The sequence below is a fragment of the Hylobates moloch genome, unplaced genomic scaffold (assembly GCF_009828535.3).
Source record: "Hylobates moloch isolate HMO894 unplaced genomic scaffold, HMol_V3 SCAFFOLD_2, whole genome shotgun sequence".
Taxonomy (NCBI): domain Eukaryota; kingdom Metazoa; phylum Chordata; class Mammalia; order Primates; family Hylobatidae; genus Hylobates; species Hylobates moloch.
Window position 1 is genome coordinate 94491997 of NW_026652277.1, and position 26190 is coordinate 94518186.

The 26190-nt window shown below is 35.7% G+C and overlaps 1 protein-coding gene across 2 annotated transcripts in view; it reads right to left on the minus strand.

Moving 5' to 3' along the window:
- ADGRB3 (adhesion G protein-coupled receptor B3) overlaps positions 1–26190 on the minus strand; it is a 756020-nt gene that overhangs the window by 22045 nt on the left and 707785 nt on the right. For both annotated transcript variants that reach the window (XM_032154235.2, XM_032154255.2), the window contains 3 exons: positions 13609–13704; positions 12080–12119; positions 6432–7075 (listed from right to left, as the gene is read on the minus strand). In XM_032154235.2, coding sequence (XP_032010126.1) covers positions 6432–7075; positions 12080–12119; positions 13609–13704 — 780 coding nt within the window. The remainder of the gene's footprint in view (positions 1–6431; positions 7076–12079; positions 12120–13608; positions 13705–26190) is intronic.

Consider the following 26190-nt stretch of genomic DNA (forward strand, 5'->3'; position numbering starts at 1 on the left):
CTGTCCATCTTATTGGACACTCAGAAGCTTGTGAAAGTTAATCATTTCCTCATTAAAACACTCATCAGCTCTCAGTCTTCTTACTTTTTCCCCTCTTACTTGCTGCAGCTTATGCTGAAGTCCTCTTTGTTGGCTCTCTCATGTCCCTGCCTTCTAAATGTTGAGTTCCTGGGCTCTCTTCTTTCTCTTATTCTCTTCTGGATACCATAATTCATTCCCATGATTTTGAATACCATCTTTTAAGTTCCAAACATCCTTTATTCCTCCTGCCTTTCCCACGATAGAAAATGCTGGATTTCTAATTGGTCAAGCGAGAGACCCAGGAGTCACCCTTCCTTCCTTTCTGTCCCTCGTCTTCCACATTCAATCCACCAGCATGTGCCGTCTGTTCTATCTCTGAAATACATCTTGTTCTGCCCACTGTTTTCTATCTCCATTTTCACCTCCACAGTCAAAGCAACTGTTATCTCTTGTCTGGATTACTTCAGTAGCTTTCTGACTGTCATCCAACTTTCTGTTCTATCTCCTCTCCTAAAACCTCTGGCTTCTAATCCTTTGCTTTGTAAACAACCAAAGTTATGGATGAATGGATGGATGGATAGATGAATGCATGGAAAAATCATTGTGACAATCTTTTGCTTAACAGTCCTCATTTGCTTCCATTGCTTAAGACTGTGAAGTCTGGTCTCTCCTTTGCATTTTAACTTCATCTTAAGGAGTTCAACATTAGCTACACAGGTATTCTGATCTTATGAGAATATGCCAAAACTCTTTTCTACCTCAGGATCACTGCACTTACGGTTTCTTTTGCCTGAAAAATTCCCTCAGCTCCTTGCAAGCCACATTACTTCTCAATTTTATTTCTTACAGTAAATGACACTTTCAGATGCTTCCCAGACCACCTATCTAAAGAAATCTCTCCCTTTCATTCCATAGTTATTACCCAGTACTGCACACTATTTCATTCATTGGTTTAATGGTTAATTGTCTGTCTCTCCCATAGGGTGTATTCTCCACAGGGGCAAGATCCATTTCTATCTTGATTACATTTACATCCGCAGCATCTAGCAGAGGGCATGGCACAATAGGAGAAATTCACAAAATTATTGGCAAATGATTAAAAGAGCTGCACGATAACAGCCAAAAGTATTCAAAAGAATGTGACTTTTTATTTTTGTTTTGTTGTTGCTGCTTTTCTTGGGCATACTCTTGAGAGAATCTGTTTAAGCAGGTAGACTAAACACACAACGAAAACCATTATGAGTAGGTCAACTGACAGCTAAGAGAATCAAGACAATTTGCAGGAAGGCAGGCCTATCACTAATAGAAAGGAGCAATTCTTTACGATGATTTAAAAGTGAGAAAATGTACAACAGTATGAAGCTACTGAAAGGAATACTTAGTGAATGTATGCATGGAGGCATTTCTCCACATCTAAGTCTTGTAGAATGATGAATAATTTCTCAAAGGGAGTACTTCATTATTTTTGTCACTGCAAATTAAGCTGGACAAGATACTAGAAGATTCACAAGTAATAAATTCCACTGACTAATGAATAGCAGTATGACTGCCATTAAAATTTCTATTATAAAGTGAGCAATAAACCTACTTGCAAGGAGAAAGCTTTGGTAGCAAATCCATTAAAAATAGCTGGGGAAATGATACCTGAGAATAATTAATTTTTAAAAGTGACTTTTATTCAAGCTAATTTTGTTGTATGCCTGCAAGAGAGACAAAATTCTGTAATCCAGGAGTAAAAGCAAAACAGTAAAAAAAGGGCAAGTCTTCCTTTCATCAGACTTACATGAGAAAAAAAAATGTAAAAAAGAAAAAGTTGTTTCTGCCCATGGTCAGTTTTATAATGGTTTCTGTTAGTAACAGAGTGCCCTAGTTCCTAAGTGAGGCCATAACATTTTTTCTAATATGGTGAGTATCGATTTAACTCAGCATTCAAACTTCTTTGCAGAAATTCAGGGCATTACGATAATGACATAATAATAACATAATCTTACATCTAAAGTGCTTCTTACAATTTCAAAGGTTTTTCATGTACATTACCTAATTTGATCCTCACAACAGCTGTAAGGGAGGCACCTGTAATGTGATATTATTGCTAAAATATTTTACCTTTAAAAACCATTATGCTGAGAGCTCTACAATTCCTGTCCAGAGAAAAGCTGGTGTATAAAAATTTAGCCTAGAATGGTGTCCTTTTTGGCCATTACAAATTGAGAGAGACGTATTTGGTTTCAGACATATAGGTAAGCTTATACACAAATAGACAAGCTAGAACAACAAAACCTTCTATTTTGGATAAGAATTTTGTAATGTACTAACTGTTATCAGTTATTAAGTTTTTTATTGATAAGAAAAATTAAGGCAAGAACAACAGAAACCACTTAAGGTGTTTACATTTCAGCAAGATGGTCCACAAAAATTCAAATGATAGAAGAACTGAGACGCCACATAGGGGACCATGTAGTAACCCAGGGATTAGCAGAAGAGGTCAGTGTACCTCCTAGGCTGGACAGATACAAGGAGAGGGCAGAGTGACTTAAGCCCAGGGGTTGCAGCACCTGGCATATACTGGAAGCACTGTGGGAACTACACCAGACATACAAGATGCTTCCAAAAGCAGAAAGAGTAAGGGAGAAAGATCCCAGGTTTCCCTCTTTTCCTCAACCTCTACTCTCTCACCAGTGCTTTCTGTTGGCAGAACCCAGCCAAAAGCCAGTGACTCAAGAACCTGAATTAACCTTGAATGATACAGGGAAAAGAATGAAGAATGGACAGTGTGCTAAACATGTCCAAGATGTGCACATAAGTTGGAAAGACTCTTGAGTGAAAAAACCCTTACTATTTAAATCTAACTTCTACAACCTGCTAAAGTAAATACCAGAGTTTCAACGATTCAGAACAAATACTGACCTGTCTCTCTACAATGTTACAACTATAATTTTTCAGGAAATAAATAAATTAACAACAATCCAAGGTTTAAATTAGATTTTATAGTCCTCAAGTGCTTGAGAACCATGATATCTCTTTTGTCCCCTCTTGCTCAAAAGCAAAATCTTAGTATGTTTTTCGTTGTTGCTGTTGTTTTGCTCTATGTATACACCATGCACTCATCACATTTTGTTCATTAATGAAGGTAAATGACTAAAGTGCTGACGACAATATCATTCTTCTTAACCTTAAGCAAAGCAGTTACACGATATTTAGGGCTGGAAACATTGTTGTGAAAAATCTTACCACATTAGTATTGCAATTATTCCATAATTGTGGCAGCTCTGTATCTACAGTTTTCAGAATTGCTTAACAAGTTCATTTGGGAATGACTATAGTTAGAAAGAGAACATATCACCAGAAGGAAAGAAACAAGGTACTATTAGGCTCAGAGAAAATCTAGATATGTCTTTATGCCAAGAAACTTCATGAATTTATTGAACTTTTTATACCCAATAATTGAGGGTTAGCTGAACAAACTCCCATGAAGGCTGGAAGCTGTTGTGCTGGCGCTGACTTCGGGGTTGGGGAGCCTCCTTCTTTCTTTGTTGCTTCTTGCTTATTTGAATAAATACTTCCACCCACTCACCCACTCAAGTCTTTTTGGCTTTCTTTTTTCCTCCCTCAACTCTCGTTTTTCCTCTTTTGCACTTTCTATCACATTCTATTCTACAACTGGTAGTGTTTACCCTCTTCTGTTTCTTCCTTCAGCACTTTCCATGCTGGCAGTTTGTGAAAACTGACTCCTCTGGAGGTAAAATGTGAGCGTCTTTATATTATATCCTTGAAAGTATCCTGAGGATCTTGGCCATCCTCTGCTGTGCCAGCTGCCCAGGCTGGATGTTCTCTATGGCTTTAATCTTCCTTCTTACTTAGAAGGAGAAAAGACTTAAATTGTTCTATTGCTTAGGCCTCATGTGATCCACATTATTTACCATTTTCACCTTAACGTTATATTCTAAGACTCAAGACGCCTCCTGACTATTGTTAATCCCACTCTCTATGTAGATACTCAGGTCATTTTTCTGGTTTTCCTTTATTATTGTCAGAATACCATCTCCCTCACCAGTTGACCCTGCATATGCAATCTAGCAGAGCTGACAGTTCTACTTGACAATGCACCAAGCTGCCCGAGAAGAAAGCCAGACCAAAAACTTTATCTTCATGAACACAGCCCCATTTCCAAAATGTGTTAGTTGTACACACTTAAAGGACAAGGGCTTTACCCATTTCATGTCTTTATTAATCGTAAGACCAAATGCCTATCAAGGATTAGGAAGAACTTTAAAGTTACCTTCATGCTAATATTCAGGCTCATTACTGTCTCTTCTAGATGGCATAAAATGGATCAGGGCAGAAAGATTCTATTCCTAGATTTGCTATGCACTTGCTCTATAACCTTGAACAAATGACTCTAGTTTGAGGATTATAACAACTTATCCATTGCATGGAGGTGTTGTGAAGATTAATTCCTGTTTTTAAAGTGATTTGAGGATCTGCTAATGAAAGATGCTATATAAATGCTAATTTTTATTATTCATTCCCACATCTATATATTCTCTTTCTTCTATCTCATAAAATAGTCACCCTAAGCAATTACTATTAAATTCATTTAAAGAATGAAAATGAAGAACCAAATTTTCATTCTGAATTCCAAATTTCCTTCCTTTTCAAGATGTAAGTCTTGTGATCTCTAAGTCATTTAAATGCAGATCATTTGGCTGAATCACAGTTATATATAATACACTTAATAATAAGGATACGGAAATTTGGAAAAATTACAAACTGAAGAAAGAAGTTCTTGGAAATACAGTCTATTATTCAAGCACAGATAACCTGTACAATATCAATCCAGCAAAATTTTCAGGCTTTTAGATGTAAAACATTTTTGTAACAACCAAAATATTTCCGTGCAATTCCATTCAACCCCCTTTAACACATTTACAAGAGCCACACTATACAGAAAACTTCCATATTGTCCTTATGATTACTTATAATGTTATGTTATTACATGCACACTTACTGAAAATCCTTTTAAAAACTTTTGTGATTTTTGCATAAATATTTTGTAGTTTGTTCTTATGTGATCATTATTACAAACCTGGAAGTCTCTGGGATATGCAAGTTACAAATAAGGAAACTGCAGCTATTCTGCTAATTCAGAAGGATGAAATACTTTTGTTCAGAAGGGAGCTTCAGTCACGCTGGAGTTGAACTTGGCTTCTAATGAAGCCCTATCTATGCCTTTGGTTCTGAAGAATGATTCTGACCTAGTTATCCTCAGAAGCCTTACTCAGTTTGAGGTTGACCCAGAACTTAGGGACTTATCTTAGATTCTATTCACATTACCATTTGCTGTCTAGAATTTTCTCAATCAGTTGGGAAAACCCTGAAAATTACTTTATTCATCGCATTTTTTAAGCCTCTCAGAATGCCTCTTCGTTTTGACCCAGTGGAAGGAATGGCTTTGGGGAGAAGCATGAAACAATTGCCTCTGGGAACTTTTGGACACTTGAACATACAATTATAAGCATAACTGTGTTGGAAAGGACAGGCAACTAATTATAGTGCCTTTCTGTAGATGGTGTTTTATGTAATAATCTATTATACTAAAACGAGTGGCAATCATATAAAAGTATGCATGTATTGCATCGTATATGAATATATATGTCAACCACAGGTTTACAGCTATTTTTCACTGTATAAGCAGTGATGAGTTTACTCTTTACTTTTGGTGGCCTTATGAGAGCAAAAAGGCCGTGTGGTTGGACCTCAGAATCCTAACTGTTAGTATGCTCAGATTACATTCTTCCTGACAATTCACAGTCTAAGGTAAAACATTTTAATGGTCATTATTCTGTAAGTTAAGAGCAAAATATTTACTCTGAATAATATGGATCTATTGTAATAATAATTTGTTTTTCATCAGTATAATGGTAAAACATTTAGAGAAAGATTCCAATTTTATAATTTTTAACAGTTGCTATTACACAGAAAGTGCAGATCTCAGTTTAAGTTTGTAATGCCACGTAGACGCTGTGCACCAGAAGGACCTGTGGTACCTGAGAAACATCAGAAGAATCCTCTGTTATTTATTTATTTACTTTATTTTATTTTTTATGAGTGCCTAACTTGGTTCCCATGATGACAGAATTATGACTGATTAGTATCTTTTTAAATATAATGGGTTCCTTTTTAAATATTATCTTGAATAAGGGGATTATAATGCACTACTGAGAAAACCCTATATTGAGACTGAATCTCAATAGCCAGAAATTTTCATGATACATAACTGCAAAAGCTAATGTGAATCTTCTCTTCCCACACCAGTGTCACATCAATCAATCAACCAATCAATCAATATCCCTATTTATATCTATTCGTATTTCAACTATCAAGGAAAAATTTAATCTTCTGTGGCTCACCTCTAAAGAACTCATTGATATCGTTGATCCAGTTTCACTTCTTGAGAGTCCTGCATTATCATCCAACTCAGAGGCCATGAAATTCTTCACAGCTGTGCGAGGTTCAAAGGGCAAATTCTGCATATGTTCCTGGGGTGCGAGATGTTGCTCTAAGTTCATATTGAACTGGTCCATTACAGGGGGATTCATATTGAATTCAGGGTTTACTTTGTAGTGCAATAGCCTTTCATGCGGCAAGGTTTCCATGCCAATATTCATTTTGCTTTCTTCTTTCATTGAAGGCTGGTTATTTACAGAACTTCTGGGCATCACAATATAGTCACTTTCCATCATTCTTTCTTGAGGATGGACTATGTCCATGTCAGCCCCTCTCAAATTATCATCCGTACATAAGTACACAGTTCTCCGCAGTTCACTATTTTCTTTTTTCAAACATGGATTGCTAAGCTCATTCATACTCATGGGCATGTGTAAACCTGTGGGTTGCTGGATGATGACTTTGGAAATGACATTTCCAGGCAATGTTGAATAGCTTAGCCCTTCAGGGTTTGTTCCCTTTTCTTCTTCATCATCATTTAGAGAAATCCTAGAGAGTGTTCCTGTTATTGTGGCTGCTCGGCAAGGACCAATATCCTTATGAAGAACTGTGAGTAGGAATGTAAATTTGAAGAAAGAGAGTTAATGTGTGTTTATTTTTCATTATTACATTATGTTGTCTCGCTTTCTACTAAACATTAAATATATATTATCTGGAAGGTATGTTATTTAAAAAATACATATCAATTTGTTTGTACATGGTCCAGAGATTACTCAATCACTCTTTATTGATTCTGTTATGCTCTCACAGATCTCAGGTAGCCCATACCTAAAACATAGCTGAAAGTTGATTAATGGGCTTTCAAAAATCTTAGTACCCTGTCCTTAAACAACTCCGTATAACTTTTCAGGGAAACAGGAGATGACCAGAGAAGTTTTCTCCATCAATCTGCTCCAAAGGATTTTTGTAAAATTATGAACATATTCATACAAATTTGATTTTTTTCTTAATGGCTTTCCCTCCAAAGTGTTCTAGAAGTTATGCTCATTAAAATGCTTCTTGAAGGGATAATTAATGGGAACTTCATCCTACTGGATCGGAAATCCCTCCAAAAATTATGCATATTGAAAATTAATGAGGATTTTTTTTCACTGAAGGCCATATGGTCAAGGTGGATACAATATTCAAGAGTATTTATATTCAGTTTTATATGGAAGAAAGAAAATTTTAAAAATTAATCTATGTGCTGGAATGCCCTTACGGGAATATTAAAATTGGCAACTGAGTTTAAGAAAAAAACACTTTATGAACCTCCAAAATCTTTGTTCCACTTTAAGCCTAAGAATAATGATTTAGGGTAAAAAATCTATGATAACTTGTAGTATGAAAGGGAACAAAACAAAAATGCAAACCAAACCAAACAAAAACAATCAACAAAAGAGTAAATAATTCTTTATTAAAATATATTTTAGTTTTTTTTTCTCTTTTTGCCTCTGTATAAAAAGAAAACCATGTTTTGGGGACAATAGGGCAGAATAACACAAAGCATGCTTAGTTATGAACAATCGTCAGTTTTGAGGATACAAATGAATAAAATTCTGAGGACTTATTTTTTAACTTTGGAATTGAAAGCACACAGAATAGCGCTGTGTGAAGTTGGTTCAACATGCATATCTGGTGCTAACCTACCTACGAAGTAGAGCAATCATCATTTAAAATTTCATTAGGCATAGATGACTGTAAAAATCTGGTTTATTGTTTCCTCATAAAAAGTTTCAGATATACTGATTTTTTTCCATTATTATCCAATTCTCAAATAGAATCATAATTATTATGCATTAAAGCAGAGGTTGAAAAAGATTATGTCTTTCCCTGTTACATAGAAACAAGACTTTAAAATTATTTCAAAACATGAATCATTCATGTAATATCTGTTATCATGAAAGATATTGTATCTAGTTGTTGTATTATTGCCTCTTTATCTTAGGCAGTAAAAATCACGTTAAATTTACATCTTTTTTTAAAATTAACAATTTTGTTGTGCCTTTTTATGTATTTAAGTGTTATACATAATAAAAAGTAGAATAATTCAGTTTTAAAAAGTTATTTCCAAACTTCTTAATATAATAATCAATAATGAATTGTAATTTCCAGGAGTAATGATACATGACATAGTAAGGGCCAAAGTATGCTAAATTTGATGATATTGTAACGATTTAATGATATTGTAAATAAATACTTAAAAAAATCTCCAAATTCAGTGATGAACACTTTTAACCCTTAATTGTATATAAAAATAATTCCAAAATTTATAGCAGTAAAATTTAAACATGAGTTGTGGGAACCTATCTTATTTCGTTAAAATATATAGATAAGTTTAATCTTTTATTAAAAAACTATAAAGGAAGTATTGGTAGTGTGTATTGACTATAAATTCATACAAGATATATTGTTTTGCACAAATGTAATATGATTTATAATTATAGCCAACACATTTCAATCAAGTGATATAGTTGTGTTTGCTGAAAAAAAAATATATATGTGTGTGTGTGTAAACAAAGATAATTCTTTTTATGCAGTAGTGGCTGCTCTACACGAGAGAAATGCCTGCCTCTTAGACTTACTTAAAATGTATATCCAAGTTTTGAATATACAGCATAAACAAATCATACCACCTACACATGAAAACATGATGTTAAAGTGATGGGACTTTCAAGAGAAATTAATCAAGTAGTGAAACACAAACTCCAAACAAAATATAAAGCAACTGAATATTTGGCATGATCAGATGGAAATGCTGCCATTTAGGGAAGTGAATTTCACCTCAGTATAGAGAAAGACTATTTAGAGTTCATGAATATGCTTCAACATAGACAGACAACTCTAGATAAACTCAGAAGAAAGCTCCTAATGGGCTCAACTGAAAAGGGCACCACTAACAAATGAAAACAGAAAATGAAAACATTAGAAAAATTATTTTCTAATAAAATAATGGCACTGGCCTGTATTAGGGGTGCTAAATCCCAGCATACAGTGAGGCCTGGGAAAAATTTGTAACTTAATGAAGGAGAACAATATAAATACTGCAGAGATGAGATCACAGCTTAAGGAGGCTGGTCTAATACAGTGGTACTCAAATTTCAGCATGCATCAAAATTATCTGGATGGCTTATAACTAGTTCCTGTACCCCAACCTCCAGTTTCAGACCCCAAAGGGCTGGGTTAGGGCCTCAAAATGTGCATTTCTAATAAGTTCTCAGGTGATGATAACACTGATGGTCTAGGGACCACTCTTTGACAACCACTGGTTTAATGTTACAATTGTTAAAGGAAAGACAACCTGTCTGCTCTTATATTGCTTCTCTATCAAGGAGAACTGCATGAGTACACCAAATGAGGCTGAAAAAAACAACACTGAAGGTGAAAGATTAGGAATTAAATGAATACTTATTCATTGTAAATAAATTCAAGCTTCTAAACCCAGACAAATCACATCCCATCTTGGAACATAGATGTGGAAATTGGCACCATGGCTAGTGATTTTTGAGAAATTATGGCAGGTGGATGGAGCAAAGTGACAATATTATATCAATTATCCAAAAAAGGAAAATGATCAATTCTGGAAACCAAGCACTAGTGAGACTGCATCCTGGCGATATTTTGTTAGATTTTTCAACAGGAAATAGTGATTTCTAATGCCCGGCACAGGTCCACTACTGGTTGCCAAATCATGATATGTTTTGCTATGACCGTACTCTACATAGAGTATTTAGATTAAATCCAGGAATGAGAATATGAGATTAGTCTCCCATATTATTGTGATCATGACAGGATCTGAGATTCTGCACAGATGTTTAATGGTTTTGAGTTGAATCTGAAAACTCCATGCAGAGGAAGTCTGCTGGCAGTAAGGGGGTGCCTTACTGAATATAGCAGGTTTCTCTACTAGGTTTCATGCCATTCAACTCTTTTAACTACAGTTTGAATGAAGACTTAGAAGGTAGTCTTATCAAACTTTTAGTCACCAAACAATGGAAATGGATAGTATGCTAACCTGAAATTGGTAAAATAATAGCAAATAGACATAAATGCAAAGGACAAATTTCTTTTTCAAGGAAAATATACCAAAAACAAAACCTTTACAAATTAGACTGGGGAAGCCCTGACAACTTCTACAAAAAATCTTATGAATTTCAGGTAAGTTGACACTAGTACTGAAATAGAAATCATATGCAAATCATTAATACAAGTAAAGAGCCCACTGTGATAAATGCTGGGTAAACATGTATACATTTGGGCATGATAATTTAAAATTATTGATAAATTGGAGGCTACCTTGGGCATCGTGCCTCAGAGAATGCTACAAGAAATGAATGATGAAACAAGCCTTGTTTAATCTGAAGAAAAAAATACTTGGATTGGGCTAAATGATAATTGCTTTAAGATAGTTGGATATTTATATGAAGTAGATATCCGCTGTTGTTTTAAAAGGCAGCACCAAAATCAACAAATAAAAGGTAAAATGAGGCATATTCTGTTCCTACAAAGGACCATATTCCAACAATTGGAACTATCCCCCAAAATTGAACATATAGTTTCCTTTAAAACTATTGAGCCTTCTACTCTGGTAAGAATTTAGCCACAGGCTAGGAGATTATGGCATACAAGCCCTCTAAACAGGATGTGCTACAGAGTTTCTCTTCATCCTTTGTAAAATTAAAACCACAACAACCTTAATACACATACAGACAATGCAATTTCATCTTTACAATAACCCATATTCCGTACTTGATAAAATAGAGGCACAGAAAGGTTAAATTGACTGGCCTTACACCCAACAACCATTACTTGGTGGAATGGAAATCTTATGTCTCCATGTGAAAGTTTTTCTGCTGTCATGGTGTTTCCAATGAAACATTCTTAGTTTTTCTCTCATTTCTCTTGTTCTCTCTCTCTTTCTCTCTCTCTCTCTCTCTCCTTCTTCCTCCACAAACACACTTCTGTTACTACAATCCTTCCATTTTAAAAATTCTATTTATTCATACACATAAATATGGAGACAAAAGTGACTCCATCTTGGATGCTAATCCACCATTTTGACTTCTCAATAACCCTAGTCCTATGAATGCTTCCTGATTCTTACTTTATTTACTGTGCTTAATGTAAGAACATGTACTCATTACAAATTCTGCCCTTAGATCAAAGCAACCTTGATGTTATTGTACAAATCATAGGCTATGAGGCACATAGCACTCTTGCCCGTTCTGGAGAGTTGCCTTTAATTGTCTATACAGCATGTATCCCCTTTCCCTATGGTATATAAACTCTGTGTCTGAAGAGTAACTGTGTGGGGATGTCTGTCTTGCTGCTGCCCAAGACTACACTCCTGTCTGTAAGTTCCCTAATATCCTACCTTTTACCAACAACTGGATTTTTCTGCCTCGTTCTTCGGTTTCTCAGCTCCTTTGGCATTTGGGGGCTGCTTTACATATACAGCCCTTTCACAGAACAATATGTAATGTGTAAACCACAGCATTTTCTTTAAAATTAAAATCTATAGAAATGATTGAACATCCCTACTGATTAGATTTCAAAATCTAAATATTCTTACCTGATCGACAGGCAATGTCTACATCCTTTTCAAAGTCTGTCTGTAACAAGAAATAATAAGACATAGAACCATCATTTAATGAAGACTTCCAGTGTCTTTTACTAATCAGATTATCTGAAGTTTACAGATATCTAACTTGGCAGTACAAGTTTATTGTTTTGTGCATAGGAAGTTTCTCTAGGTATAATTAGATTGTTTTCAACAGTGTTTTCTACAGCCCAAATGTTAAATAACATCAAAGGAAACATAACACACAATTTTAATAAGATAATACAATACCCAGTGTCATCTTCAGTCTGGAAACTGATTACTATATATTAGAAGGATAGAATTTTAAGGCAATTCTCTAACCATAATAAAGACGTCAGAATGTGAATTATTATGAATATACTTAAATAATTATGTTTGTTATTGGCATTTTTAAACATTCAATTTGAATATATTGCTTGTAATGTAACATCTTATAATCCAGCTTTGTCAAACTAGGTTAAACTAGCCTCAAACTAGGCTCTTCTAATGATTCATTTTCACTCAAATGTGGCAAAAAGCTTTCCGGTTTAGGACTTAAAATTGAAGATTAAACCATACTCATCTGGTCGAGAACCTTCTGGGGTTTAGTTGTGACCTCATATTTTCCTAAAACTTTTATTTTAAGCAAATCAATTAATGTTTTGAAATTATAAAATTTCATTATCTTGATCAGGGTCTTCCAATCAAATGCCTTTCCCTATTAATATTTTAAATCAGAGATTTTGGCTATTTGTTTTTAGTAAGGAGTTGATTATTCTTTGTAAAGTCTTAGTTACTAATGTATCATCTAGCTTATTATTGTTGCCTAGTTCAAAAAAGTTAATAATAAATTGAATATACTGTAAAAATAAAACTTTCCTATTTAATTCCTGCTTTAAATGACAGAGTTTAAATCTCATCTTATTTCTAAAATACATCAAAGTGGTTATACCTAAAGTACACTTTGATTCCAATAATAACCAGAGCTCATCTACAGTAACTGGTCTTTCACTAAAAGGGTGGCTACTCCTTACACTTTAGAACAGTGGTTCTCATCTTAGGCTGCATACTGGAATCACCAATACCTAGGTTCTACTCCCAAGATTTTGATTTTAATTGGTCTGTGGTGTGGTTCCCCTGATGATTCCAATGTTTCACTAAGGCCAAGAACCACTGCTTTAAGACTAGAAGTGCAGGTTCATAGTGTTCTGAACTGTAAAAGACATCCACATGATCCTATGCACAAATCATTAGCCCGAATTCTACGCAAGGAGGAACATACTTCGCAGTGTTGCATAGGACTCCCACACTCAACACCCCAGGGAAACAACAACATGTCCTGGACTCTGAAGCCATCTGGAAATAACACTTCTGTGGTACCAGAGTTCACCGTCTATTAATGAACTGAAGCCAAAGTCAATCAAAATGAAAATTTTACACTATTTTACTCATAAGGATTTCTATTATTCCCCTGAGAAATCATGATTTAATTAACAATTGGAAGAAAAATAAAAACTCACCATGATTTGAGCATGCCCATTAGGAAAAGAACTCGAAGAGTCTGCATTGATGGGATCCTGACAGTTTCTCAATCGGCATCTAAATGCATCCTGAACCTGGGGGGAGGGGGAACACATTAATTTTCTTCTCTCTTAGTAATGACAACATACTGTCTATCTTGGCAATCAACTCTGAGGCAGTGGTTATCATTGATTTTACTATCTTATACCGATTTTGTTTACTTCTTTTTAAAAAACATTATTATTATTACTACTATTTTACTACTATTATTTTTTGAGACGGAATTTCACTCTTGTTGCCCAGGCTGGAGTGCAATGGTGCGATCTTGCCTCACTGCAAACTCCGCCTCCCAGGTTCAAGCGATTTTCCTGCCTCAGCCTCTCAAGTAGCTGGGATTACAGGCATGTGCCACCACGCCCGGCTAATATTGTACTTTTAGTAGAGATGGGGTTTCTCCATGTTGGTCAGGCTGGTCTCAAACTCCTGACCTCAGGCGATCCGCCCACCTCGGCCCCCCAAAGTGCCGGGATTACAGGCATGAGCCACTGTGCCCTGACTTGTTTACTTTTTAATACAAACGCTGGTGTACCTGGACTTTTGCTGTATGCCAAGGAAATTTATCGCTTGCCATAACCTACAGAGGGAAGTGCTGGGAACTCCTTAGCTATCAAAATAGCTATATTTGGCTCAACACTAATAATTCTTGCCACAAGGCAGATTTATTCCACTGTTGTACATAATATGTGTGACTTTTAAGGGGGATTTACTATTTGGTATGGCATAATCTTCATAACAGCTTTAAATATTATGAAAAATGAGATTATTCAATGATCTTTTGACTGAAATTGATTTGGGATGTTTCTTTTTATGTCTCATGTAAGAAATCTTTGAGTAGACTATCTCTTGTCTCCCTTCAAGTACTACGTGCCCTGATTTAAAAACAAAACATAATTAAACAAAAGGGAAACAAAACAGCACTACTTCTGGTGGACTGACTTGTCAATAAAGTCACTTTGCAAAGCCAAACTTCCTTAATATTCAAATATCCATTTATAATCAAATTCTGAAGAAAGACCAAACACATCTCACGAAAGTTCTAAGAACATTACATTAATTCTTTTGTTAAAAAACAAGTCAAGGAACATGAATAGCTGAGTAGCAAACACAAAAAGCAATTGACAGTTATTCTGTTCTTACAGTGTCTCAGCATCAGCCCGTTCTTTCCACTTCCAGAGGTTCATCAAGCTCCCCAGGAGCTGTTGATGGACATCTTCACAAGTAGCTACTTATCCCCAGTCAATGTCAATGTCAAGGTCATTTCACTACTTTGTTTTTCTAACTTCGTATGGTTGACTTTCCCTTTCTTGTTTATTACACTCTGTTTTATTGGATTAAAAAACAAAGCATAGATGATGTTTTCCCTGTTTTACTGATGCATCATTATAGGGACCACTAAGGTTAATATATAGAGATTTTCACTTTTGGAAAGCACTGATGTAAGATCTCTTGTCACCATTTTGATGTGAGATATTCATAACATACCTGTTGGCCAGGAAACAAAACAAAACAAAACAAAACTGAGCCTATTATGCTGTTTTTAGCTTCCTCCTTTTCCTCTCACCCATTTCATAGTCATTAGTAGCCTCTCTCCTAAATTGCCACATTGCAGGATTTGGAAACTGAGACTAAGTCTAGTCACAACCAAAGACTGGCCAACTGGCCCAACAATGAGACCTCTTTCCACTTCTGTGTCTCCACCTCTGGTCCTAATCCTACTGATGTGGCCATAATGTCTGTGAAATAAAGGAATGGGGATAGACTCAGTGTTCTCTGACCTGTATTCCATTCTATTACTCTAATATTTCTAAATCTAGAATTTCTTTGAAAAAGAATGCATTACCTGATACCCAGCAAGGTAATTTCTTATTTCCTTTTTCAAACACATCAGTTAAAGTACAGATGTAGTGAAATCTACTCTGATCATCTTTTCCTGAAGAACTGAATAAATATTTATAACTAAATCATCTAGCTTTTCCTGGTAAAGGAGACACAACCAGGACAAAATTAGATTTTTCAGATGTGAAGGCTTTCAAGCTCCTCCTTTTTAGATTAAGAAGTTGTTGTACGTTTTAAAGAGAGACATTAGTAATCGAAAATTGGTAATGAGTCTTTGTCAGATCATTACTTTTTCTATTATGCAGACATTTGATTTGGGGAACCACTAAGAAAGTATATCTGTTTTTAGAAAAAAAAATCCTAGAAACCAATGTCAGAAAAATAGGTACATATTAATTTTCTGTTTGCGCCTCAAGGCAACTATTAAAGAAACACATTTTACAAAGGAAGGTAAACTATGTTAGCAATGGTGCCTTCTGGGAGCTTGTCTCATGAACATTTCTATCAAACATATTTCTAGATCAGCATATATAAAATGAGAAACATTTTGGTAATGCCAAAGATTAATTTGAATGGTCCTTGCTAACCACTCCCAATTTTCAGACCTTCAAAGCATAGTTGCCAATATTTTTGGCTGACTATGAAATATGGAAATATAATTTCTGTAGGTTTCTCTTCAAAATCAACTCTTAGTTGCTTGAAGGAGATGTAAAAGAAATCCAGGTCTTTTCAGAACACACACACATATAAAATCAGTACCTTCCACTACCAAACTCCCAAATGGGACAATAGATTAAGGGCATTTCTACACTGAATGATGATGTCAGCTTCATCAACCATTAAATGCTATTCAGAAGAAATATAAATCAAAAAAGAATAAATATTCTCCAGTAAATTCAAGGTCATTTTAATGGTCATATAAATGTCACAATTTAAGTGCTAGATTCTCTGACACTTTTAGTGCCTCTGATACCTCTAATTTAGAAGGATTTGCAGAAGAAATTCTACTTGATTCTAAATGCTCCATTTTATTTATTTTTTTAATCTTAAAAATGCATCTAGGGGGCAGGGCATGGTGGGTCATGCCTGTAATTCCAGCACTTTGGGAGGTGAGGCGGGAGGAACACGAGGTCAGGAGTTCCAGACCAGCCTGGTGAACATGGCGAAACCTCGTCTCTACTAAAAAAATACAAAAATTAGCAGGGTGTGGTGGCAGGTGCTTGTAATCCCAGCTACTTGGGAGGCTGAGGGAGGAGAATTGCTTGAACTAGGGAGGCGAAGGTTGCAGTGAGCTGAGATTGTGCCATTGTACTCCAGCCTGGGTGACAAGAGCAAGACTATGTCTCAAAAAAAAAAAAAAAATGTATCTAGGGAATCTGGATGAATTAGTCTGTTAATCTTAAATATTTGTCCAACACTGTCAGGAAAGAATGATTAGATTAGATTTCAGAGTGCATATTTCTTATCACAGAAGAGAATACTTCAGGCAAGATGATATCTGAAAAAAGCATTAACAGCTATTTGAATGTATTTGGATAATTAATTGAATTTTATATCTGGTAAACTAAGAGGCTTGATTTTGGTGAATTGATGTGAATTGTGCTGATGAAGAATAATTGAATTTTTGTAAAAAGCAAGTCTATATTTCAAACAAGCAGAAAACACAAAAAATAAAAAAAAAGACAGAATCTAGATCTTGCTTTCTCAACCAGTATATTAAAATATTCTGTGCCAAGAGTCATATTTATAATGCCTGGCAATAATATTATTCTTTGACTTACCATTTGGAAAATCACTTATTTTAGGTAACAACTAATTTAAGATTTATTAGATATTAAAATCATTGCATCTTTGAGTTCTTGTGAAATTAACATTAAAAAAATTACTTGATACCAGCAAATGCAATTTTTTACTCAACCTATAGGAAACAATTTAATATTTAAGATAAATTATGGCACAGTTAAAATCTAGACTTCAAATTTTTTCTTTTTACAATAATCTGTAATAGATCTTTCACCTGAATTGATAGGCAGAGGGTCAAATATCTGCAGGAGTAGCAAGGAACAGATATGTAACTAACATTGGGATATTTAGGAGACTTTAAGGCAATCTAATGGCATGTTGTAAAATGAAAAAAAAAAAGAATGGTGAGAAACATCACACAATAAGGTGAAGAAAAAACAATAAGCTATCAAGGTTGTCTCCTGAAAAGAATCCAACCATGTACTTCCAAAGTTATTTTGACTGGCTCCTGCTGAGGGTTGCTCTAAAAACTCCTGAAAAAGCTATAAACTCTGATGGATTTTTGGATGAGACATGAGTTCAAAGAGGTTTGCAGGGGTGTGTCTCGCTCTTGTCTTCTGAACCAGGAGAGGGATTCACTTTATATCAACAGCAGCAGGCTGAGACCTTCTGGATTGGTCCTCGCTCTGAAGGCAGCTGGCAGAGTGTCATTGTGGAAGCTGGTGCCAGAGTTAGAGATTGCTAGGGAAGAGCACCGAGCGATGTTCGGCAGTGTTGCAATTCAGACAAACCTCACAGGAAAGAGCTACACAGCTTGAAACGGGCTCTGTATTTAGCTACTGAGCAAATCAGACCCTGAATCTTCACTTTTGAGAAGACAGTTTTACCTACAGTAATTCTTCTTGATTTCCTATTCAAGAGGATCATTCTAAGCCAGGAAAATAAGTAAAGTTACATTCTTGTAATTTGTAATTTTTCCTTCGGGGGAGAAGAGTTTCTTATGTGGCCTTTTATTTTTTGAATCTCATTTCTCCCATTGTTTCATATTTGAACAAACAGCTCAGCTTTTTGTAATAATTAAATTCTATATGACCTAATTATGAAATGAATGACTTTTCAATTTCATATGTATTATGACAGTTGATATGACAATTGATATGAATGAATTATGAGTGACTTCACATTATTAATATATTAAATGACTTTGCTGATAGCAAAGTCACTAAACAAAAAGTGAAAATCTGCCATTTACTTTACAATGAAAGAAAAATATGCACTCCAGACGCAAATTTCAGTCCCAATGACTTTCTATTAGAATCCCTTAATATCTAAAGGATCTATCACTTAATCTCTAAAATTGTTATACCTCTTTACCTTCAAATTACTTTTTGTATCAGTTTGAGGAGGTCATACAAGCTTCTCTAAATTATATGTCATGTGCATGATCTAAAAAATATGTAGCAGCATTTCTTCAGCATGAGAATAGAAAGGAAGGAGAGGGAAATTATGTGTTAGACACCAGGATCCCATGCCTTCTCAGGTGATATTTCATTTCAGCCTCATGCCATCCCCTTTGTGGCAGACATTATTTCAGTGTCACAGAAGAGGACCTTGAAGCTTAGAGAGCTTAAGTAACTTGCTCAAGATCATAACAATAACAAGTAGCAGAGCTGGGAATGGAATCAGCTCACTTGACTTGAAAGCTAGTCTTCATTCCAATGTACCACCCTATTGTCTTACTGAACAAAGAATAAGATAGTTTAAGTGAAGGAGTAAACCAAAACAATTATTTCCAACTGGTCAGAAATTAAGTTGTTGTACCATAATTTTCAACCTTTTATGATTCAGATAAAAAATAACATATGAGTTAAACAGGTAAGTTTTCAGTCTGCACCTTTATTTAAGACATATTGAACCTCCAGTTATTAGTTTAACAATACTGCAAGGACAATCTAGGAGTGGCAAGGAGAGAAAGGGGAAACTTGTCCATCCACATATCCACATGTCTGTGTCCACCTCCTCTTCTTCTTTTTCTTTTTCTTTTTTTTTTGGCAGAGTCTTGCTCTGTCATGCAGGCTGGAGTGCAGTGGCACGATCTCAGCTCACTGCAACCTCCACCTCCTAGGTTCAAGTGATTCTCTGCCTCAGCCTCGTGAGTAGCTGGGACTACAGGCACCTGCCACCATACCCACCTAATTTTTTTTTTTTTTTGGCATTTTTTTAGGAGAGACAGGGTTTCACCATGTTGTCCAGGCTGGTCTCGAACTCCTGATCTCAGGTGATCCACCCACCTCAGCCTCCCAAAGTGCTGGGATTGCAGGCGTGAGCCACCGTGCCCACCCTACTCTTCTTGACTATAGACAGAAGCACCATGCTGCTACCCAGAGTAGGGAACAGCTGGTAGGGCAGTGTGAGGCTCCTGCAGAAGAACTGTGGGTAACAGCAAGCAATGGTTTGATGTTAACTGGCAGGCATGACAGAGTTTGTCAATTTCTGTTACGAACTCTCTGTCTGAACTTTTTTACTGATGTCATCTCATCCATCTTACTTCATACTCTTGTTAACCCCTTAAATCTCTGCATGGACTAGGAGAACCATGTGTGAAAATCAAGACTGATGTAAATATTCATAATATAATAGCAACTTTGCTAAGTCAGGAAAGCTTAATCTGGAAGGAGAATTAGAATTTACATTTCCCTGCCTAAGAAGTGGGATGACTTTTGGGTAAAATGAGGTTGGTGATTTCTTGGAGAGGTATGTAAGAATATGAGCATATTGTCCTTGCCTGTGTGATGCCCATGCTCTTATTTAAAAGCAGTTTTTGTGCGCCTCATTCTCTGTTCTGGTAAAACCAGGTTTGTTTTTATACCTGCAGACATTATTCCATTTCAAGGTACTGCATTCTATTTTTTTTTTTCTTTTTAGAGATGAAGCCTCACTCTGTCACACAGGCTAGAGTGCAGTGGCTCAATCATGGCTCACTGCAGCCTGGACCTCATGAGCTCAAACAACCCTACTGCCTTCTCCTCCTGAGTAGCTGGCAATAAGGGTAAACACCACCACACCTGGCGAAACGTTTTTTAATTTTTTTTTTTTGTAGAGATAGGGGTCTCACTGTGTTGCCCAGGCTGGTCTAAAAGTCCAGGCCTCAAGCAATCCTCCCATCTTGGCTCCCAAAACAAGTGCTAGGATTACAGGCATGAGCCACTGTGCCTGGCCCCACATCCTATTTTATTACAAATGAAACAACAAAAAAATCTGAAATGTGTTTCTTTTTGAACTTTCAATCAGGCTGACAAGGATAAAGCTCTTAGCAACCAACTCCCATCTTGCTTAGTTCTTCTATTTATTATTATTATAATTTAAGTTTTGGGATAACTGTGCAGAACGTGCAGGTTTGTTACATAGGTATACACGTGCTATGGTGGTTTGCTGCACCCATCAACCCGTCATCTACATTAGGTATCCTAATGCTATCCTTCCCCTAGGCCCCCACCTCCCGACAGGCCCTGGTGTGTGATGCTCCCCTCCCTGTGTCCATGTGTTCTCACTGTTTAACTCCCACTTATGAGTGAGAACATGCAGTGTTTGGTTTTCAGTTCTGTGTTAGTTTGCTGAGAATGATGGTTTCCAGCTTCATCCATGTCCCTGCAAATGACATGAACTCATCCTTTTTTATGGCTGCATAGTATTCCATGGTGTATATGTGCCACATTTTCTTTATCCATTCTATCATTGATGGGCATTTGGGTTGGTTCCAAGTTTTGGCTATTGTGAACAGTGCTGCAATAAACATATGTGTGCATGTGTCATTATAGGAGAATGATGTATAATCCTTTGGGTATATACCCAGTAATGGGATTGCTGGGTCAAATGGTATTTCTGGTTCTACATCCTTGAGGAATCGTCACACTGTCTTCCACAATGGTTGAGCTAATTTACACTCCCACCAACAGTGTAAAAGCCTTCCTATTTCTCCACATCCTCTCCAGCATCTGTTGTTTCCTGACTTTTTAATGATCACCATTCTAACTGGCATGAGATGGCATCTCACTGAGGTTTTGATTTGCATTTCTCTAATGACTAGTGATGATGAGCTATTTTTCATGTTTGTTGGCTGCATAAATATCTTCTTTTGAAAAGTGTCTGTTCATATCCTTTCCCCACTTTTTGATAGAGTTGTTTATTTCTTGTAAATTTTTTTAAGTTCCTTGTAGATTCTGGATATTAGCCCTCTGTCAGATGGATAGATTGCAAAAATTTTCTCCCATTCCATAGGTTGGCCTCAGTTCTGTTCCATTAGTCTATATATCTGTTTTGGTATCAGTACCATGCTGTTTTGGTTACTGTAGGCTTGTAGTATAGTTTGAAGTCAGGTAGCATGATGCCTCCAGCTTTGTTCTTTTTGCTTAGGATTGTCTTGGCTATACAGGCTCTTTTTTGGTTCCATGTGAAATTTAAAGTAGTTTCTTCTAATTATGTGAAAAAAGTCAATGGTAGCTTGATAGGGATAGCATTGAATCTATAAATTACTTTGGGTAGTTTTCATGATATTGATTCTTCCTATCCATGAGCACGGAACGTTTTTCCATTTGTTTGTGTCCTCTCTTATTTCCTTGAGCAGTGGTTTGTAGCTCTCCCTGAAGAGGTCCTTCACATCCCTTGTAAGTTGTATTCCTAGGTATTTTATTCTCTTTGTAGCAATTGTAAATGGGAGTTCACTCATAATTTGGCTCTCTGTTTGTCTATTGTTGGTGTATAGGAATGCTTGTGATTTTTGCACATTAATTTTGTATGTTCAGACTTTGCTGAAGTTGCTTATCAGCTTAAGAAGATTTTGGGCTGAGACGGTGGGGTTTTCTAAATATACAATCATGTCATCTGCAAAGAGAGACAATTTGACTTCCTCTCTTCCTGTTTGAATACCCTTTATTTCTTTCTCCTGCCTAATTGCTCTGGCCAGAACTTTCAATACTATGTTGAATAGGAGTGGTGAGAGAGGGCATCCTTATCTAGTGCCGGTTTTCAAAGGGAATGCTTCCAGCTTTCGCCTATTCAATATGATATTGGCTGTGGGTTTGTCATAAATAGCTCTTATTATTTTGAGCTACGTTCCATCAATACCTAGTTTATTGAGAATTGTTAGCACGAAGGGGTTTTGAATTTTATTGAAGGCCTTTTCTGTATCTATTGAGATAATCATGTGGTTTTTGTCATTGGTTCTGTTTATGTGATGGATTACGTTTACTGATTTGCGTATTTTGAACCAGCCTTGCATCCCAGGGATGAAGCCAATTTGATCAAAGTGGGTAAGTTTTTTGATGTGCTGCTGGATTCATTTTGCCAGTATTTTGTTGAGGATGTTTACACTGATGTTCATCGGGGAAATTAGCCTGAAGTTTTCTTCTGAGCAACCTCAAAATGTTAGAATCAGTACAACCACCTTTTAAGCAAGCACAAAATGTTAGAATCAGTACCCTGACCCTCCCTGCCCTGAGCTACTTATGAACTTTGAAATCTATTTATCTTTCTTTATGAGACCACTCATAATGGCCACTTATCATGGTCATTGAACACTCTGACCAGAAAGCACCAAACATCACTTAGTCAATGCTTTGTCCTCAAATGTCATCAGTATTGTTTTTCTTTTGCTGCTTCAGTCATAGCTATCTAAAAAAAAAAAAAAAATCACTAGGGTCCAGGATCACATTATTTGCTTTATGCCTCCATGTGCTTCATATAGTCCCAGAGAAGAATCAAACTCTCTCCTATTCACCACAGGCCCCACTCCATGGAAACCGTATGCCCAGTAACCCTTCTCCATCTTCCTCTACCAGAAACCCTCACTTCCCTAATCTTCTAACCTCATTGTTCCCTTAAGAACCCATGAGTTTTGAAGTCTTTTATCACCTCCTCCTTCCTCTTCAAAGATCAACTAAAACAGCCGACCCATCCTGCAGGAAAGGAAGGCACAGATATACCCTTCCATGCTAATGAGTCATACTCAATTTCCCTGTAAGTAGCCAAACCTGGACTTTCATGTAACTCTCTGTCTGAGCTATATTATATGCAATATGGACTCTTTACATATTGTTGTCTAGTTGTTTCATCACTACTGGCTTCATTTTTTTGTAATGATTTACTTTGGAATATTATTGGTTTTAGATTAGACAGGTAAGGATGCTTGTCTGTTTTACATATTCACTGCCATGTGCATGTAAATCATTTTGTTTATCTGTACGCCTTGTGGAAATAATAAGACTAAATAGGAAATAGGCTAAAAAGGGTGGGAGTGGGAGAAGGAAGAAAGAAAAGTTTTTTATTTTAAGCATTTTGCTACAAAATAACTTCACAGGTTTGGATACAGATTTTGGGACCTCATCTGGTGCAGCCTAGACCTCCTGCCAGTGCTTGGGAAAGAGAAAAGAGGGGCTTGGCCCTGTTAGTGATGCTACAGAACAGCCACAGGATTCTCACACACTGATATAACAAAATTATCCATTTAAGCACTTTCCTTTTATCCTTCCACTTAGTGAAAGAGTTTTATTGTAGCTTGTTTTGTATCATGATCTTGTGATTTTCCCCCTCTGACATAGAGCTGTAAGACTGCCTTAGAGCCAGGCACAGCCAGAGACAGAAAGATGAGAAGAATGTGCAGGCACCAAGAAAGTGGTTTCCTAGCAACAGTAACTATTTCAAAGGTTTAAAAACTCTTGTGTCCTTCCATTTCCATAGCAATGTGGGGAATAGTAAATAGTATATTTTGTTATCTGTTTAATTCAAATAAATTTTAATCAACCAATGATGGATAAATGAAGAAAAGCCTCTATACTCATTGGATTCAATTCTGTCTTATTAGCTGTTATACATGTTAGCTTCCAAGATTTAGGTTCTGTTGCTAAAAGTATGTATTGTGATGAATCAGATGGCTTCTTTTTTTTAATTCTTATTTGTTTTTTTCTCCAGAGAGATTTAGTAAAGTAATTCAAAAGAAAAGTTATTCCAGAAGAAGAAACTGTATTTTCAAGAATATAAATTTTATAAAGTTTAAATATTGAGATTTTAGGTCTGAAGGTCAGAACAAATAGTTATGCAAACATTCCAAATTTTTTTAGTGCGATATAATTGATTTGGCAGGACAGAGTAATCATTTCTCCCTTTTCTTCTGATTTGAAATGATTGTAAAATTGGACCCACTAAAAGCAAAGTCACTTTTAAAATAAATTAGGCTCCATACACAACACATTAAAAATATCACAGTTATAGTATTTTACTTCTTTTCTCCTTCTTAATCTGCAAGGCTATATTCTTCCCCTGTGTAGACCCACCTCCTCCACCGAAATAATAAATATGGGTAAAGCCTTCTGAATTCATATTGGGACAGTCATTAAAGACCAAATTATGTTAGTGTCTGTCAAAAATACTTAGAAATAGAAATATATATATATCCAGTCTCTAAATTTAAAAATATGTATTTTACATTGCTTATATATTTTAAGAAAGAAAAGCCCACATGAATTTTAGTGAAGCAAATATTTTAAAGTGAAGAGCAGTAGAGATAACACTGTATTTCTAGGATCCAGTTATAAATTATCAAGTAGATTAATAGATATAAATCACTACCTAATGTTGTACATATAGCTATTCCATTTGCTTTGGTATATCTTTATGAAATTATTGTTCAGTGGAGACACAGAGGACATGGGAAGATACTTCTCTTCTCTTGGACCATGGTAATGTCAGAGCAATGTGATCACAAGTAATCTGAGATATACCCATTGCTAGTGTCAGGCAATATACCTTTAGAAGTTCAAAAAGAATTTCCGTGTTCCAAATGAGGCCTCCTATGATATCTTCCTTGGGATCTGTAAAATCCTTTTAAACAAGGTGTTTAAATAAAATCTTCCTCTAGGAATTCTGAAGCAGACTTGCCCTATACCTGAAATCTGCTCTGTGTATTTACAGCAATGTTATAGGGTATTTTTAAGGTTCAATTAAAAAAAAAGAAATAAGTGATTTGCCATTTCAGTGATGGAGATAAAGAGTGTTATGACACTCTACTGTTAATTTATTTGATATAAAATTATTCAACTTGAACTAATAATTGAAAATGCAACAACAGAGATGTATCCATATTTTTATTTTCCATTAGTACAGAAAACATGTATTTAGAGACACCTATTTTAGCAGAAGCATTTATTATATGATTGATTTAATTACTTGTAAATCTTTTTTTTGACAGTTAATAGTCCAATTGGCAAGTATGAAAAAGTTCTGAGGTAAACCAAGAATTTTTGTGCCAAGTATTTTTCTTCATGTAAACAGCAAACTTTTGATAATTAGCCATCATAATATCTGCCACTTTAAAATCTGCATATTTTGATGATAGCTTAAAACTATCTATCAAGCTTATTCTGAAGAAAAAGAGAAGCTTATATAGTGATGCAGCACTGTTCTACTCCTGAACACCTAAGGTATTGATATCTTCTAAAAACTGCATGTAGGTATATCATCATGTATCTTACTTAAAACCTGAAATACTTTATCCTTAATCATCAATCAAAAATGTATTATGTGTCTACTCATTTAGAACAATCTTGTTAATTATTAGCAATAATATTAATATAGAAGACCCATAAGATAGTTATAGTTGGAGAACATAAGCTACATTATTATTCAATTTCCTCTTAATTTCTACTCCTTTGTTCTATAAATAATTCAATACTTGGAAGATTTTTAATGCTGATATTCTAGGTACAAATTTGCTAAGGGAATAGTAAGGCTTGGCAACTGTAAACGACATCAGACTTTTTAAATGCTAAAATACTCTCCTCCCCTTTACTAACTCCTCCCCCTAACTAACAATGTGAAGTTACTGTTTATTGGTTTTCATTGATTTTCTACATAGAATATTCTTAGAATACATGTGGGTTTATTGCGGA